Below are 16,842 nucleotides of genomic sequence, written 5' to 3' on the forward strand. Positions count from 1 at the left end.
CCATACCCTCTTCCATTACAGCCCTGCTTAGTGTGCTGTGTGGTAATGTATGCATTGTGCATTGACCTCGAACGCCTCTGCACACACAGCGTGCACACACTGGAGTCGAGTATAATTTATTTAAAGAGACTTTCATAGGAAAACTTTTCCATATGTGCCCGGGAATTTTGAATATCGTTGTTTTAAATAAAACCATGTGATTCGTGCTTGATAATTATTTTTCTTACATAGAAGGCATAACGTTATTATTGCCGGAGACTTCTTTAAAATTGACTTAATTTATGCGTTGAGTGATTTTCCCATCTTACCATGTATGTTTTTGTTACAATAAATATTCTGCTGTTAAAGTAATGTTATGTGTTAAGAAATAGATGTACAAATTAGTGTAAACACCATTGATATGTACGCTAATGGTAATATAATAATGCTATGCATGCAGAGCCAAATCAAATGATCAATGCAGGTTTTTCATTTGTCATTGTCTTTAGTTGTGTTGAGGAAAACATGTGTGACATTCAAAAACTCAGGCTCATCAAGTTCCTCAAGATTTAATTTAATTCAGGACCAAGGAGCATTATGACTAAGTATATACAATCGTGGGTTTAATTAATAGTTCATTACAATACATGTGACATATATTCTGATCCACTCATAACTGTCTGCAATTTCGAAATGTTAGTTATGACCATAGAATCATTGCCCATTATAAAAGCTTCACAATGCCTAAAACTGCATAATTCTAGCCTGCTTTGTTTTGTGAAGTTACATTTTGATTGTTGTTAGTTTTTTTGTCTTTTTTTCTCTTTATTTTCAACTTTTGACTGATTTCCAATCTTGGAGTTTTTTCTTCTTGCTATCTTAATGAAATGGTGCTATATAAAAGCCAATATGTATGTATGTATCAGGTCACATGATGTCATTTTCCCACATGAGGACCAGCTATTTTTTTTTATAAAAGAGATAAATTGAATTCCTATTTTCTGCTGATTGAACAAACTCTGGGTTGAAATTCATCTTCCTACTTTCTATAAATATAGAACAGGAGTTATATACTGCCCTACTCATGACAAAAAAGTAATCAGTGACCAATTTGATATTATTGAGATATAGAACAAAAACATAATTAAGCCATCTCAAAAAAAAGTAACCAACCCCCCTTAAATAATGGCCATTATTCAAAAACGGGCTATTGTATTACAAATCTGTAAAATGCGTAGGAAGCAAAATTTAGACAATTGCTACAAATGAGGTGTCAAAATGGGCAGAAATAAGTTCTGGTTCCAACATATTTTACAGATTTGTAATTCAATTGCCCTTTTGAATAATTTTGAGATATTTATAAGCAATAAAAAGCATTTTGGAAATACTATCAAAGCTAATCTTCTATATGAACACCATGATGATGTTATTTGCTTCTGTTAATTTCGCTATTTTGAAAAATTACGTTTTTGTCATGTTTTTATCAACATGCTTGCTAATAGTGTACACAAATAAATGTGGATTTACTTTACATTTTGTGTGCATCGTGTCTTATTGAATGTATCACATGGTACCGGTACAAACTGTATTTAATACAAGGAGGATGTGACTTAAACATAAGTCTCAAAATAAAAACCTTTAATAATTGAGACATTTTCCAAATCATTTGAAATTTAGCATTGTCACTAAGTTAAACCTTAGTCAACTCCCAAATTGAACAATTTATGTAACTTGTCACATGTTTTATGTGTCCAATTGAATGTTGTAAATGCTCGCTAATGGTAATATAATAATGCTATGCATGCAGAGCCAAATCAAATGATCAATGCAGGTTTTTCATTTGTCATTGTCTTTAGTTGTGTTGAGGAAAACATGTGTGACATTCAAAAACTCAGGCTCATCAAGTTCCTCAAGATTTAATTTAATTCAGGACCAAGGAGCATTATGACTAAGTATATACAATCGTGGGTTTAATTAATAGTTCATTACAATACATGTGACATATATTCTGATCCACTCATAACTGTCTGCAATTTCGAAATGTTAGTTATGACCATAGAATCATTGCCCATTATAAAAGCTTCACAATGCCTAAAACTGCATAATTCTAGCCTGCTTTGTTGTGAAGTTACATTTTGATTGTTGTTAGTTTTTTTGTCTTTTTTTTCTCTTTATTTTCAACTTTTGACTGATTTCCAATCTTGGAGTTTTTTCTTCTTGCTATCTTAATGAAATGGTGCTATATAAAAGCCAATATGTATGTATGTATCAGGTCACATGATGTCATTTTCCCACATGAGGACCAGCTATTTTTTTTTTTATAAAAAGAGATAAATTGAATTCCTATTTTCTGCTGATTGAACAAACTCTGGGTTGAAATTCATCTTCCTACTTTCTATAAATATAGAACAGGAGTTATATACTGCCCTACTGCGACAAAAGTAATCAGTGACCAATTTGATATTATTGAGATATAGAACAAAAACATAATTAAGCCATCTCAAAAAAAAAGTAACCAACCCCCTTAAATAATGGCCATTATTCAAAAGAGGCTATTGATTAGGCATACAAATCTGTAAAATGCGTAGGAAGCAAAATTTAGACAATTGCTACAAATGAGGTGTCAAAATGGGCAGAAATAAGTTCTGGTTCCAACATATTTTACAGATTTGTAATTCAATTGCCCTTTTTTGAATAATTTTGAGATATTTATAAGCAATAAAAAGCATTTTGGAAATACTATCAAAGCTAATCTTCTATATGAACACCATGATGATGTTATTTGCTTCTGTTAATTTCGCTATTTTGAAAAATTACGTTTTTGTCATGTTTTTATCAACATGCTTGCTAATAGTGTACACAAATAAATGTGGATTTACTTTACATTTTGTGTGCATCGTGTCTTATTGAATGTATCACATGGTACCGGTACAAACTGTATTTAATACAAGGAGGATGCGACTTAAACATAAGTCTCAAAATAAAAACCTTTAATAATTGAGACATTTTCCAAATCATTTGAAATTTAGCATTGTCACTAAGTTAAACATTAGTCAACTCCCAAATTGAACAATTTATGTAACTTGTCACATGTTTTATGTGTCCAATTGAATGTTGTAAATGCTTTCTTATATTAGTGCATGTACCTTAACCCAGTGGTGTAGCCAGGATTTTTGCAAGGGCCGGGAGGGGGGCAAAGGGTGAAGGCAACTTTCAAGGGGTAGTGAAATTTGAAGAAAATGGTCAACTCAAAAATGTGCCAAAAAGTACCAAAAAAAACCCATACAAATTTTAAATATCTGGACAGCCAACATCCCACAGGGGAGAGGCAAGATGGGGGGACTTCTCACAGGGAGCAGCTTCTTCCTTTTCTCCCATTGGCTATGTTGGCTACACCACTGCTTCAGTATGAGTATTGATGTTGAGTTTCCTGTGCACAGTGCTCTGTGCAGTGCATTCAGGTGATTCTCAGGCAATGTTAAGTATGGCACGATGCATGAAGTTATGGTACTGGAACTGGTTCCAGATTTATTGTCTAGCATGCAATCTTGTTAGATAGAAAACTAATGCAATATACATATTGTCATTTTGGTCCATTTTGTGTGACACTTTTCTACAAGACATCCTTGGTGGAAATCACTTCAAAAATAAACTCTCTTGGTTTATATGTCAGTTTGCCCTGGCCAGAGTTATGTACTTTCAATTTCCCACATGTTTGAATGGGATTTGGATTGCATACTTTCCCAATGTTTGGTGAGCACATTTCTCCAATATTTTGAGAAGTTGATGTCGAATGTTCTATTCTATATTGTTTGGCAATAATGTGTTTTGCCAATAGTATGTTTAAAGTTGTAATTTTGTGTTTTTGATCGCAAAGATTGGATATTTTTATTCCTGATTGGGTGCAGAATTCGGCAGAACTTTGACAATAATTTTGCATTTTGGACACTAAAATGCATTTGATCCTTAATTTTGTTTCAACCGAGTCTTAAATTAGCAAGCACAATAAGGTGGGTATCAATTTTATATACATTGATGACATTTTAAAGAAATTTTTGGAAATTTCTGACCTGCACAAATTGTTAAGTGTGTATTTCCCATTGACATCCAAAATGGCGTAAGCCAGTCCAATACATAGGCACGGTGTATAGGACTGGTAAGCGAGTCTAGTTTGTCCCAAGTTTTAAATTATAAATTCTTGGGCTTGCATCCTTCATCCTCACATATATTATTTGTCTTCCGCTCTGCTAGGCTGACACATACAGGCCGCATTCTTCATTAAAAATTAAAAATGTTAACTATCCACATGCAGCCCTAACCCTCCATTGGCAAATATGGCCAATGGCTGTAATGCATTCTTATGCCGTTTTGGATCTTTACATTGCATACTGCCATACTTGCACTATGTACAATTGTACATACATTCTGTAATGCTTATAGCAGCAAGGATTGTCTTCGCAATTGTTCCGTATAAAGCTGCTTTATGATTGGTTGTTTTATGTCACATTATTTGAAGTTTATGCAACAGTTTAATAAAATTAAAATGATGATTTGGCAGCAATTTTTACACAACCCAACCTTGCAATGGTCCACAACATCCACATTCCACAAAGAGTATTTTTGGGAGAGGGTAGGAGAGTGATTATTTTGGAGAAAATGTGCGGATGTTGTAAAGTACAGATGAGTCATTGTAAAAAAGTTGCACCAAATTTTATTCAATTAAATTGGGAAAATTTTTTAAATAAGAGCAAAAATTGGATAAACATAAAACTTTAAGGCTTTCAACAAATTAAAGTGCGAATTTTATTGCCCATTACCACCAAACAAGTGATCTGTGAGGTGGAACATGCACCCCTGCATAAAGAGAAACAGTAATGGTGAAGTGCTTGTTTGAGCAATTTGAGTGACAGATCTCTGAAATATTACCCTTAACTATTCAAACCTTTGGAGATTTTCACCACTTTGATTGCTTGTATAATTATGTTGATATTAAAATGTTTAAAAAACATTTGTGATGGATCAAGCTAAGGGACCATTCACAAACACTTGTAAGGGGGGCCTGATGCAAAAAAATTTCATCGCGAAAATTTTTCAGGCCCCCCCTTTACAGATCTCAAAAATTTCAGGGCCCCCCTTTTTAACATGAAAATTACAGGTCAACCCCATAGAAAAGCATATAAACTTAATTTTTCCAGGAAAATTTGTCGTCATTTTTTTCAGGGCCCCCCCTTAGGAGGGTCAAAAATTTTCAGGGCCCCCCTTTTTGCACCAGGCCCCCCCTTACAAGTGTTTGTGAAGGGTCCCTAAATGAGTCTGATGTTGATCAAAATCAAAATTCAGTTTTCAATTTCATAACCATGATTACATGAGCCATTCTTAATCATAATTAGACTTACAGTTCCAGAGATATGGTTATTTTAGTGTTGGTCAGAACAATAAAATACAAAGGAAGTTCAATACTATATAATTGGCTATATATATTCCCGACATCTGACTCATGTTGCTTGATCGCATCACATTTAGCAATTTCAAGCAATGTCTTACCATATTGTTTTATTTTATTTATAATTTTTTCAGATTTGTGTGGTGCAGCCAGTAACCTGTCCATAAATGAGAAGCAGGATGAAGGTGCTCTCCATGCCTTGATTATAGGAGCAGGAGACTCAAGACACATTATAAAGACAATTGCCAGGGCTGGAAGACACAAGGAAAGAAAGCTTAATGTAAGTGACTTGATGAAAAAATTCAAAAGACATTATAGGGAAATGGAAAAGATATCAGAAAAACAATAGATTGATCATAATCATTTTTTATGACTGGCCCTCAAAGTCCATGGTGTTTGAGACTCCCTTACAAATCATGTTAGAGTTTCTAGACACAAAAGACAAGGGGTGCTTGAAATCATTAAAAATACTTTATATCACATCTGTGGTAAACTTACAGGGTTGAACACTGCTAATCATGACCAATCTAATTTATAGCCAAAATCATGCATATTTTTGCTCATTTTAATCTTGATTTAATCTTCAAAAATTGTGATTGTGCTTGCCCAGATTTCTATTTCGTGGTGTGGAATCTACAGGTCCTTCTACGTAGTTTTTTCTTCTGTACCAACAAACTCTGCATAAGTATCAGTTCGTCGCTGTTTTGACATACTGTCATATAACGATTTTTGGGGAAAATGAGTTATATAAACTTTCAAAATCTGTGAATGAAACTCTATATATATTCACAAAGTTTTGAGACCTAAATGTAATTAGTTAATGAGATATGGCACTAATTAGTATGATACGACATGGTTTTTATGTAACCCCCCCAAAACGTCATTCTGTATTTTGACATACAGTTGTATCATGATACTTTGCCATAGGCCACCGTGTAACTGTAGTTGCATATTGTTTTGACATACTGTCGTGTCACAATTTTGTATCATTATTAATACATAGGTTTTCAAATTGTGCATATTTTGGCATACTGTCGTATGAGTTTGCATTTTTCGTCATACGACAGTATGTCAAACAGCGATGAGTTGTTCCTTTTTTTAGGAAGAATGTTGAATTTGATTGTTTACATGATACCTGTTATATCTACACTCTTACAAATGTCTAGTTGAATTTAACAAGATACCTAGTAAAATAAGATCTCACTAGATTGCTTGTCAAAATCCAATCCAATTACTTGTCAAATTTTACATGAATTGAGTCAAAATTTACATGAATTGAATCAAATTTTACTTGAATTGAGTCAAATTTTACATGAATTGAGTCAAATTTTACATGAATTGAGCTAAAATTTACATGAATTGAGTCAAATTTTACATGAATTGAGTCAAATTTTACATGAATTGAGTCAAATTTTACATGAATTGGGTCAAATTTTACATGGTTTTTAAATTTTTGCATTTCTACTTTACTTTGCATGTTGTGATAACATTGTAAAGTAAATTGCTGTAAACCTTTGACAAGAGCGCAAGTTTCATGTCGACAAGGCACAAGTCATAACATTTAAGACGTGTGTGGTGGTGGAATTGACAAGGCGTATGCGCATAATACACTTCGGCGGTGCATTGTTAACACTGCGGAAGTATGCTCTCGTCAAAGGTTTGCAGCAAAATACTTTATCACCATCTATTTCATTTCAGTTTTATATAATAGAAAACAACCATGAGGTCCTTGCAAGACACCTGCTGTTCCTATCATTATGCCTGGAGTCTCCAGATAGAATGGGATTACAAGAGAAAACAGAGCTGTTCTTGGAGCTGTTTGGCAATACACTCATACGACAACAGACAAATGATTATGTTATCACTAAAGCAAATCAATTTATAAAGTAAGTCCATTACAACAATTATTGTTATAGTTCGTCAACTCAGAAGTACAAAGTAAATAGACCTCAGAAACGGGAGGTATGAGAATAATTATTTCAGTGCAATGCGTGTGTAAATGTTTCTTTGGCGTGCCAACTGCTGTGCGATTTGTACTTGCCAAGCGCACCAGGCTCTCCATGTGTCATGTTTTTTAAAACATAGTGTGTGTGACGCAAAGCATCGACCCCCAATACCACAGAATCCATACACCCCATATGAAAGACTTGGCCATAATCGCCCACACAGGGAGTGAGAATTGCTAATGGGAGAGACCCTGTTCGAAATCTACACCCACTGTATGGGAGGTTAAGGGTATGTCTTCCATAGGGGGTGTATGGATTTCAACTAGAATAGCCCTTTGCACTTATTTCATTTACATAATGAATCGATGCTCTCATTATTTTTTCACTTTCACCTTGTCTCTTTCTCCTGAGCTCAGAATGGTGACAGATTTTGACCACATGGCAGAGAGGATGCCTATCATGGATATGTCAGCTTTGAAATTCAAAGAAAGAGATCACCTGGAAGCTATATTCAAATTTTGGAGGAATCCTGACAACAGGATATTTGATGTATCCAAGTGTTGGTAAGTATCAATAGAATTTAGTTTTCAAGAAGGACCTATCTGCAATTTAGCTGCCCTTTATTCTATTATACAATTTCTTCATTCTATATTGCATACATCTAAAAATATGACACCTGCCAGCTATTGCAGATATGCCTTTTTGCCTTAAACCCTTGGTATTAGGGTCGCACAACATTAGTTTTTGAGGGGGTCACTATAATCCGCTATGTGGATGGATGGATGGATGTGTGTGTGTGGCTGGATGTATATGTTAAGGTCTGGTAAAATGGCCTCTTCCCAAATATCATGCCCCTGTCACTTCCATCTATAGTAAGCTATCAAGTTATTTTCTAGGTCAAAGGTCATTTATGACCTGCTACACAAATTAAGCGTAAAGCGGCAAGTTGGTAGTTTCGAGATGTCCTGGCTGCTGTGTTGTTGTTATTTGTTTCACATGCACCTTTTCAAGCCAATAGTATGTCTGTATGTCCTTTGGTTACAATAGCAGATTAAGAAAGCATTCATTATGTTCATAAGTAAGATATTGTTTGGCAAAGGTGCATACTACCTGGATTACAGTATGAAGTTACTAGAAAGAGGTGCTGGAACCACAATTGTCAAGATTATGTCAAAGGAAATTCACTGTACTCTTAGCAATTCTGTTTCTATTGATCTATTTTCTATGTATCTCCTATAAATAGGGATAATAGGTTAAGAAAGCACCTGCAAGTACGATATGACTCACGCCGTGGCGCATATGACTGGGATTACAATATGAAGTTATTAGAAAGAGGAGCTGGGATCATCAATCACCATCACTATGCTAAGTGGAGGGAAAGTGGTGTCGCTTTTGAAGTGAGAGAGGGGACATATGATGTACCTAATAGAACGCTAGCATCTGGGCTCTTCGTCAAAGCTGTAAGTGATTCTTGTATAAGGAATTAAAGCAACAATATTTTGTCTTACTCCCCCCCCCCCCCCCAAATGATCAACAAGCACAAAGAGGTCAATTTGATCCAATAGTCCTAAGGGTCACTAGTCCTAAGGGTCACAAATACGAAAGTTTGTTAGTAGTAGGGTAAGTTTTTCTGTAAAGTGCAATGATCATTTCTTTGAAATTGCGCTATATAAATGCCGTTGTATGTATGTATGTACTCATAACACTAACCCTAAGCATTATGAACTAGCAAACCTGTGTTATTTTGGGGACTATCAAGCCTTTTTTCAGACTAGCAGACCTTAGTTTTGGACTAGCGAGCCTTAAGACTAGCGAACCATTGAAATAGAGGTCAGTCCCCAATTTGATCAATAGATCATGCCTATTTCATTAAACATGGCACAAAATTTGTTCTGTAAGTGTTAATGGTTGTACCCAGCATTGACTGCTCATGTTCAGTTCATATGTCAACCTTATTTTCTAATTTCAACAATAAAAACATGTTCATACTCTTATGTTATATGTCAGATTTTTGTTTTTTCTAGATTGTTGTTAGGGTTGCTATTTAGCCTATGCTTGTTCCAAAAATGTGATGTTCACCACAAATTAAATGGGCTGTAATGTCAGCATTTTCACCAAAATAAGCTTTACATTGATATATTGTTCCTGTTGCTTGTTTACAAGGTAGTAAAAATCAGTAAAAGAGTGGAGAAATCCTTTGTTTACTGAGAGGTTCAAGTGACCATATCTCAAAAACAAGTTTTGTTGACATTACAGCCCATTCGTAGCAGTAACAAATCTGAATTTTGATGACTTTTAGGGTGCTCTGAATTGCAAATCACTAAGTAACATTGACCCTTTGAAATAATGAAATGCAGACTCTGCAATGCTCAAAATTGTTTTGTCATAGCAAATGTAGTATAGATGTTACTGATTGTTTTAATCAATTTCATATAATATTTCAGGGTGGTGAAAGAGTTGCACAGAGAGGTTACTGGGGTGATATAGTAAGCAGTCCTTATTTGGCTTTTGGCATTGAATGTGAGGAGGATAGTCTGCTTAAGAAAGCTAATGGTGTTCATGTCAAGGTAAGATATTAATTTATAGTCAGGAATGAAATTGAATGAATGCTATACGCTATTTTAGACTCTTGTAATTGCACACATCTGCTTTATCTTGGAACCACATTCTTTGCTGTTTACCTCAAAATACACTCAGTGTGACTTACACTCTTTTAGAACTAGGATCTATAATAAATTAGGCCGTTTGGCAAATTGGTAACTCTAAAAACTTTTACAGTTTACATTATTTTGTAAAACAGATTTTTGCGATGCAAAGAATAAGGTTGTCCCCACCACAATAAAATATCAAATTTTGTTTTTGTTTACGTTTTAAGGGTGTCAAATTAAGTTAAGTAGTTTCAAAAGCACTGAAAGCTCTCTGCGAGCTAAATATTTTCACACCAACACAATCCACTAATGTTGACCTAAGGCTTTTGTCCTATCATCTGTCTGAAGATCATATGCCTGTAGTCTGGAATCCGGTCACTACTATGCGTCAAGCAACCAAACAGTATATACTATAAACATCTTGAGCATTATATATAACACCATTATAGTGACCATTATCTTATTTACATATAATGATGACAATAATATTGACCTCTCTATTCATGAGTGCTCAAAGATAACTGTGAAAGACAGGTGATCTCATGGTAACTTCAATTACTGTACAATCCTTATCCCTATCTTAGATCTTTCTGGCTAATGTTATTATGTCATTGTTGCTCACATGCATTTTGTTCCAGACTGCGGAAGGTATATCGGAATATAACATCTTATCAATGCTACATGAATTAACCACCAAAGAGAAATACATTCTTCCGCAACCCAAGGCTGATGAGAAAGGGACTAATAAACCAGAACCAGCTAAGTTGGAAGAAATCACTGAGGAAGAGGAAGAAGATGAGGAGGAGACTAAGAGTGATGAGCAAACTCAAGATAGTGGTGTGCAGGGTAGTCATGACAACAAAGAAGATACAGGTAGGAAGACTTTACTAATCAGTTTCAAAACCACACCACTTTCTTGAAGAAGATTTTTGAATTCCAAACAATATTAGCCATTCCTGACCTAGCAAAAAGGAAAAAGATTGTTTTGTAAAATAAATCTAATACTGGAACTAAAATTTGCAACTCACTTTGTTACATTGCGTCCGAAACCATCAGACTTCATCAGGCATCTGATTGATGATGGTGTGACATCAGATGGTGAGGAATGTCTCACAATGCCCTGTTCCATGCATGTGACAACTGGAAACGGAGTCCATCTTTGTTGTTAAAGGCAGGTTCCTCCACTCTCTCACATATGGATTCTCCGACTGCTCTTTCAAACCACCTCTCCTCGTCAAGAATAACTGTTTCTTCAGGACTGAACAAGTGGTCACTGATCTTGTTACACGGTTGTACACAGCGGAGACACACCATCATCAAACAGATTTTTTGGAACTACTGGACGAAGATAAAAAGGGAAAATGTATGGAAGATTATGAAATTCCAAACAAAATTGTTCCAATAAGGAAAGTATAAAACCCCACTTGATTTCAAAGTTTTCAGATGGAATTTAGCATAAAAGTCTGAAAAATCTAGATAGATTGATTAGGAGGTGCAACTGGAATTGACTCTTGAGATAACATTGTAATATTCAACAGAGTGGTGGGGATTTCAACTGCTGGCATGTGAGAGTAATTCCTCTTTTAAGCTGATTTCCTCTTTTTTCAATTTGATATTCCTCCTTTTTTTCCTTCACTTGCTTTGTACAAAAGTAAAGGAGTTTCAACATTTTTCAGCTTTTTGATGATAGTTTTCCTCTTTTCTATGAGCAGTCACTCACATCCTGTAAATGGAATAGGTCAGTTATCAACATCTTTTTGTTAAGACCCTTTAGAAGGATATTGTTAACAAGTTCTGAAAGATTCAATATTAATATTGGTTTGTTTGCTGTCCTTCCTAAAATTTTGCTGAAATACTTTGTAATGAATTCTGAAAATGACATGCCCATCAGGTGTTTGATTTTGGACCAATCAAATGGCTTGTTCTTTCCAAAGCAGCAATGAAGGATCCACCCTATTGGTCAGATATCAGTAGCCTCACATGCAACTTGAGTATGAATAATTCTGCCTTTATTTAGAAATGTGTATTTTTCTGCACATTGTGATTTGTTGGTGAATTTCACCTATTTAGCATAACACTCCATGTATGCAATATGTAAATTAAAGTCTAATTCTATAATTACTTTATTTTTTAATTTTTCATTGCAGAACCTATTCCATTAGATAATGTAAAGGTATATTTTCTACCTCTTGGATGTGTTACAGACCTACACAAGAAGGCAAAGTATAGAGACCAATTCAATCTGGTTTACTTCTCAAATAGGTAACTATTTCCATTCCAAACTCCATCCTGTATGCCAAAGAGTGAATCCAGCTGATTCAGAATCCTTCCAGTGTAAAGAAGAAAGATATTGATGGAAAGCAGTTTTGATGTGACATGTGAAACCAATACTTTGTAAAATCTTAGTAAAAGTAAGAGTTTCTGACATTAAAAGCATGAAAACCCTTCTGTATTTCTTGTCAGTTTTTCTACTTGGTTGAATGTGGTGTAGACTTTGTTTTTCCAAAAAACCTTGTCAGCATTTATAAGCCACCATGAATGACATTTGCAATGTTTTGTCCCTGTGATCTTGAATACCACACCACTGCATGTAAACTTAATTGTGGGAATCTCCCCTGGAGCAACCATGTTCCTAGAAATAAGCAATACTTAATAGAAATCTTAATTTTTGTCATATTTTTCCTCAGTATGGTTCATCATCTAACCCAAGATACCAGTGCAATATTTGCAGACAGAACAACTGTCATCACAGAGACGGCACAATTCATGTTAGAACTCAATCCAGAACAATGTGAACAGTTTGTGTCAAAGGTCACTGGTATGGCTACAAATGCAGGCTGTAAGGTGAGTTTGAAAATGTCTGAAATGACCCATCACCCAATTCTGTAAAAACAAATTCACTCTGCACACATTTTTCAGTCAAACTCAATCCACTTTTGCCCCCCCCCCTCACAAAAAAGCTGATTTTGCATCCATACAGCAAAAAAGATCCAAGATCCCCACAAAATATTGAACGGTCGGGCCCATAGGACAGGGTGTTTTTTTTTTTGCCTTATATAAATCTATTGCTTAGTAATAGACTAGACTCACAACATTGTGGATGATATAGAATGGTTTATACACAGTTCAGTTCAGTTTTATTTTGTCTCACATCAAGATTATTAAATAATACAGCACAGTATATCATTTATATAAATTGCAAAAGTAATGTAGTGTTATAAATAAAATTTAATAATATAAAGAAGAGTAATATGATCAAATATTATATAATTGTATAAAAATTAATTAATATAGAGAATGTATAATAGATATAATACAAAGTATTGATATATTGGATTGTGCAGTAACCTCTACAACTACAATCTACATAATTTAAACAGAAGATCTAAATACAGTATCAAATAATGAGCAGACCAGTATGTGATGGTCTTAAACAACCGGACTTGGCATATTGTTGAGTGCCCGCTCACAGTTTTAAGAGTTTAAAAGATGGTACCTATGTAGAATGTGAATGATAACTGCTCACACTTTTGAGAATATACACAAATTTTAGTTGGGACTTGATTCATGCAGGCATTAACAACTTATAGAAAGAGAACAGGTTAAAGATAAATGAATGTATTAAACCAGAAAGCCTGTAAAGAGTGGATATTTTTGTGCTGTTTTTATGTTTTATGCTGTTTGTAGTACAAGCAGCTGTCGTGAAAATGACAACACACAAATATATTCCTTTTGTGTATAGGTCAATGTAAGGAAGCTTAAAATTGCGACTTCAAAAATATTTGAAACAGTTCAAGATTGTCAAAGCGCAAACAATTATTCAGACAAAAATTTCCACTTTTAAAGTAAGTTGCAATGACAAAGCCAAATAATAAGAAATAAGATTGGCTAGTTCATTTTCATATTAAAAGGAAAGGATTTATATTTTCCATGACACACTTATTCAGGTAATTTTATTTAGAAATGTGTTTACTTTAATTAGATTCTATAATATTTTTTCCCTTTTCTTTTTTTCAGGAGAGTGACCAATCAAAAGTAGATGTTACCAAGCAGTCTTTCTTGAAGTTCAAATTTGAGAGAAAAACATGATCACAAGCAGTGTAGATAAATAACTGTGTGTGCTGTAAATGTGATGAAATGATTCCACAGAATTAGAGAAGGAGAACCGGGACTCCTTATACCGCCACGTACTATCGCGCCATCAGCTATGGGGAGAAAATTGGGGTATTCGGTCTTTGCCGACGGTGCTTGGAGATCGAACAAAAACAATTCTGCCTCATCTGTAGCGCCTTGGTACTCAAGTGCAGGTCGCATCAAGTGCGTCTCTCAAATGCGCCCATCATCTATGTCGCGCTTGCATGACAACGAATGCCTCGAGCGCATTCCGAGGGAAACCGAATACCCCCAATTTTTGCTCCATGTCTGTATCAAGATGGCGGTCGAGTCCTGGTTCTCTGGTTTTAATTCTGTGAATGATTCAAAGAAGTCATTTTATGAGCAAAATTTCAAGGGGGCATTGATTTTGGATTGTGCAGGGATGTGCAGCTGGATTCCTGAAAACATACCCCAAAATATATCAAATTGTCAGAAATCGATACCCAAAAGTATAGTACTAATTTGTAACTTTTTCTGTTCAAAATTATGGAAAATTTTAATAAAACATAATGAAGAATTTCCTCTTTTCCAGATTAAAAAAAAATTATGAAAAACATCCCATTTCAAAACAGTTTTAGGAAAATTTATACAAAAAGCCTGGAAATGCACCCCAAATCTGCTGCATATCCCTTTTCCCTTTCCACTAAATCAATGTTCATTTTATGAAATATTCTTGGCCATTAAAAGTTTCTTCATTGAGTGCGATGCATTTCAGTTAATGGTACTGTAATCTACATAGGCAACTGCATGTGTGGAACAACTCCTTGCAAGTCGGACACTCATTTAAAAAAGGTGGTTTTTTATCAATTTTGTTAGTTTTCATTTATATGATTTTAAAGGATATGAAGGCATTCTCACATTATTACATGGGGAATGTTTGTATTTATTTTGCTATCACTGGGATGAAAAGCCGACCATAATATGAAAATTTGGACCTTTCGTATTGAAGATATACATGAAGCTTCCCAAAAGACCTAAAAATTGTTGGTCTTTTGGGAAACTGCATGTATATCTACAATACAAAAGGTAAATATTTTCATATGATGGTCAGCTTTTCCTCCCAGCTTTAAGTACATAATTAGATTTATTAAGTTTACTTCGAGGACTGTTAAATGTCAAAAATGTCAATTTTTAATAATTTGCTATAAAATTTGTATTATATCGCAAATTAAAAAAAAAAATCCAAATTATTTGATATCGGAAGGACAAAAATTAAGGTGCAGTTACAGAGCCCTTAAGACAGTTCTTAATCAGTTCTTATATATATATATATATATATGTAGATGAGTTGACATCAATGTTTATCAACAAAGGCAAAGGACTGGCCTGTCGACATGCTTGAGCATACTGCATACGACCACTACACTGTTCAATGGCCTTATTGTGATGTGGTGGGAGTTTTAAAAGCACGGGTCCTGAAACCCGGGCCTGAAACATGATGTGTGCATAATACCGGGCAATGAACAATGGCCATTGCCGACAAACTGCCTGGCAATGACGTCACATGTCAACTTATCTATTATACTAGTCTCAGTCTCAGGCAACTGGCTTGTGCACAGCTTTGTCGCATTACATATAATGATGGAGGAGTACAAGCCGGCTGGGGCCGAGACTATGTAGGGTATATGACACAGCTGCATGGTGTTTATAGTGAGGAGTTTCCAGACAACTTTTTATATGCAAGTACTGTGCTTATTTCCTAATTCGCAGGCTCAACCGTAAATAAATTATTTCCCATTGCGCCTTTTGTCCTCCTGCAACAAACACATGTTAATATACACATTTAGGGGAGCACGGATCTTCGGCGACGGGCTCATAGCGGACAGAAGCTGGTACAAGAAAATATCATCACTTACCCCATCTCCTCCCGACCTTCAACCCCAGTACCTTTCTCTACATCACTTCTGCACCTCCATTCTGTCTGTCTTAATCACTCATGTCCTAAACCACTCCATCCAAAGCCCATTCTTGTCCTCCGATACATATATACTCTTCACCCAAGTCCAGTCAAGCCGTTTATCCTTTCTTTCTCCATACTCTCTTATGCGTACCTGTAAAAAGATAACTGCCACACCTACATTAACTCATATGCCCATAAGTTCCACCTTCCTATAAACCAATGCTCAACCTAGGAATGAACTCCTAAGGTACCGTTATCTCTTCAAACCTTTATACCTGTAAATTTGGTATGACCGCTGTTGCCGTCTAGAAATCCGTCAGTGACTCACTCACGCTCTTACTCCGGCTATCGAACCTCCCGCCTCATCTGCATCATAATGCCCCTTACGTCATCGCACACTAGGCTACCAATAGGAAATTCAATTATTTCCTAATTCGCAGGCTCAACCGTAAATAAATTATTTCCCATTGCGCCTTTTGTCCTCCTGCAACAAACACATGTTAATATACACATTTAGGGAGCACGGATCTTCGGCGACGGGCTCATAGCCTCTGCGCTCCCCATGTCAGATACTAAAGAACGGGCAGAATACGTTATGTATGTTCTCAATGTAAATTATTATTAAACTATCAATTCATTTCACATCACAATCTTCAGTTTAACCTTTTATACTACTTTCTTAAAGCTACTTTACTTCTCTCATTTATAAGATACATTTTTTGACTATGTTTGCCTGTCCTTTACACTTCAGAAATTTATGCAGGCTTCTAC

The 16,842-nt window shown here is 35.2% G+C and overlaps 1 protein-coding gene across 1 annotated transcript in view; it reads left to right on the forward strand.

The window, feature by feature from the left end:
- Positions 1 to 14,233, forward strand: part of LOC140156786 (dynein axonemal assembly factor 3-like) — a 50,041-nt gene extending 35,808 nt beyond the window's left edge. Inside the window, exons 2-10 of the mRNA XM_072179765.1 lie at positions 5,557 to 5,702; positions 7,121 to 7,308; positions 7,785 to 7,931; positions 8,612 to 8,828; positions 9,813 to 9,935; positions 10,655 to 10,889; positions 12,164 to 12,278; positions 12,704 to 12,860; positions 14,034 to 14,233. Coding sequence (XP_072035866.1) covers positions 5,557 to 5,702; positions 7,121 to 7,308; positions 7,785 to 7,931; positions 8,612 to 8,828; positions 9,813 to 9,935; positions 10,655 to 10,889; positions 12,164 to 12,278; positions 12,704 to 12,860; positions 14,034 to 14,105 — 1,400 coding nt within the window. The 3' untranslated portion in view covers positions 14,106 to 14,233. The remainder of the gene's footprint in view (positions 1 to 5,556; positions 5,703 to 7,120; positions 7,309 to 7,784; positions 7,932 to 8,611; positions 8,829 to 9,812; positions 9,936 to 10,654; positions 10,890 to 12,163; positions 12,279 to 12,703; positions 12,861 to 14,033) is intronic.
- The last annotated feature ends 2,609 nt before the right edge of the window (positions 14,234 to 16,842 follow it).

Source organism: Amphiura filiformis, chromosome 7 (genome assembly GCF_039555335.1).
Source record: "Amphiura filiformis chromosome 7, Afil_fr2py, whole genome shotgun sequence".
Classification (NCBI taxonomy): Eukaryota; Metazoa; Echinodermata; class Ophiuroidea; order Amphilepidida; family Amphiuridae; genus Amphiura; species Amphiura filiformis.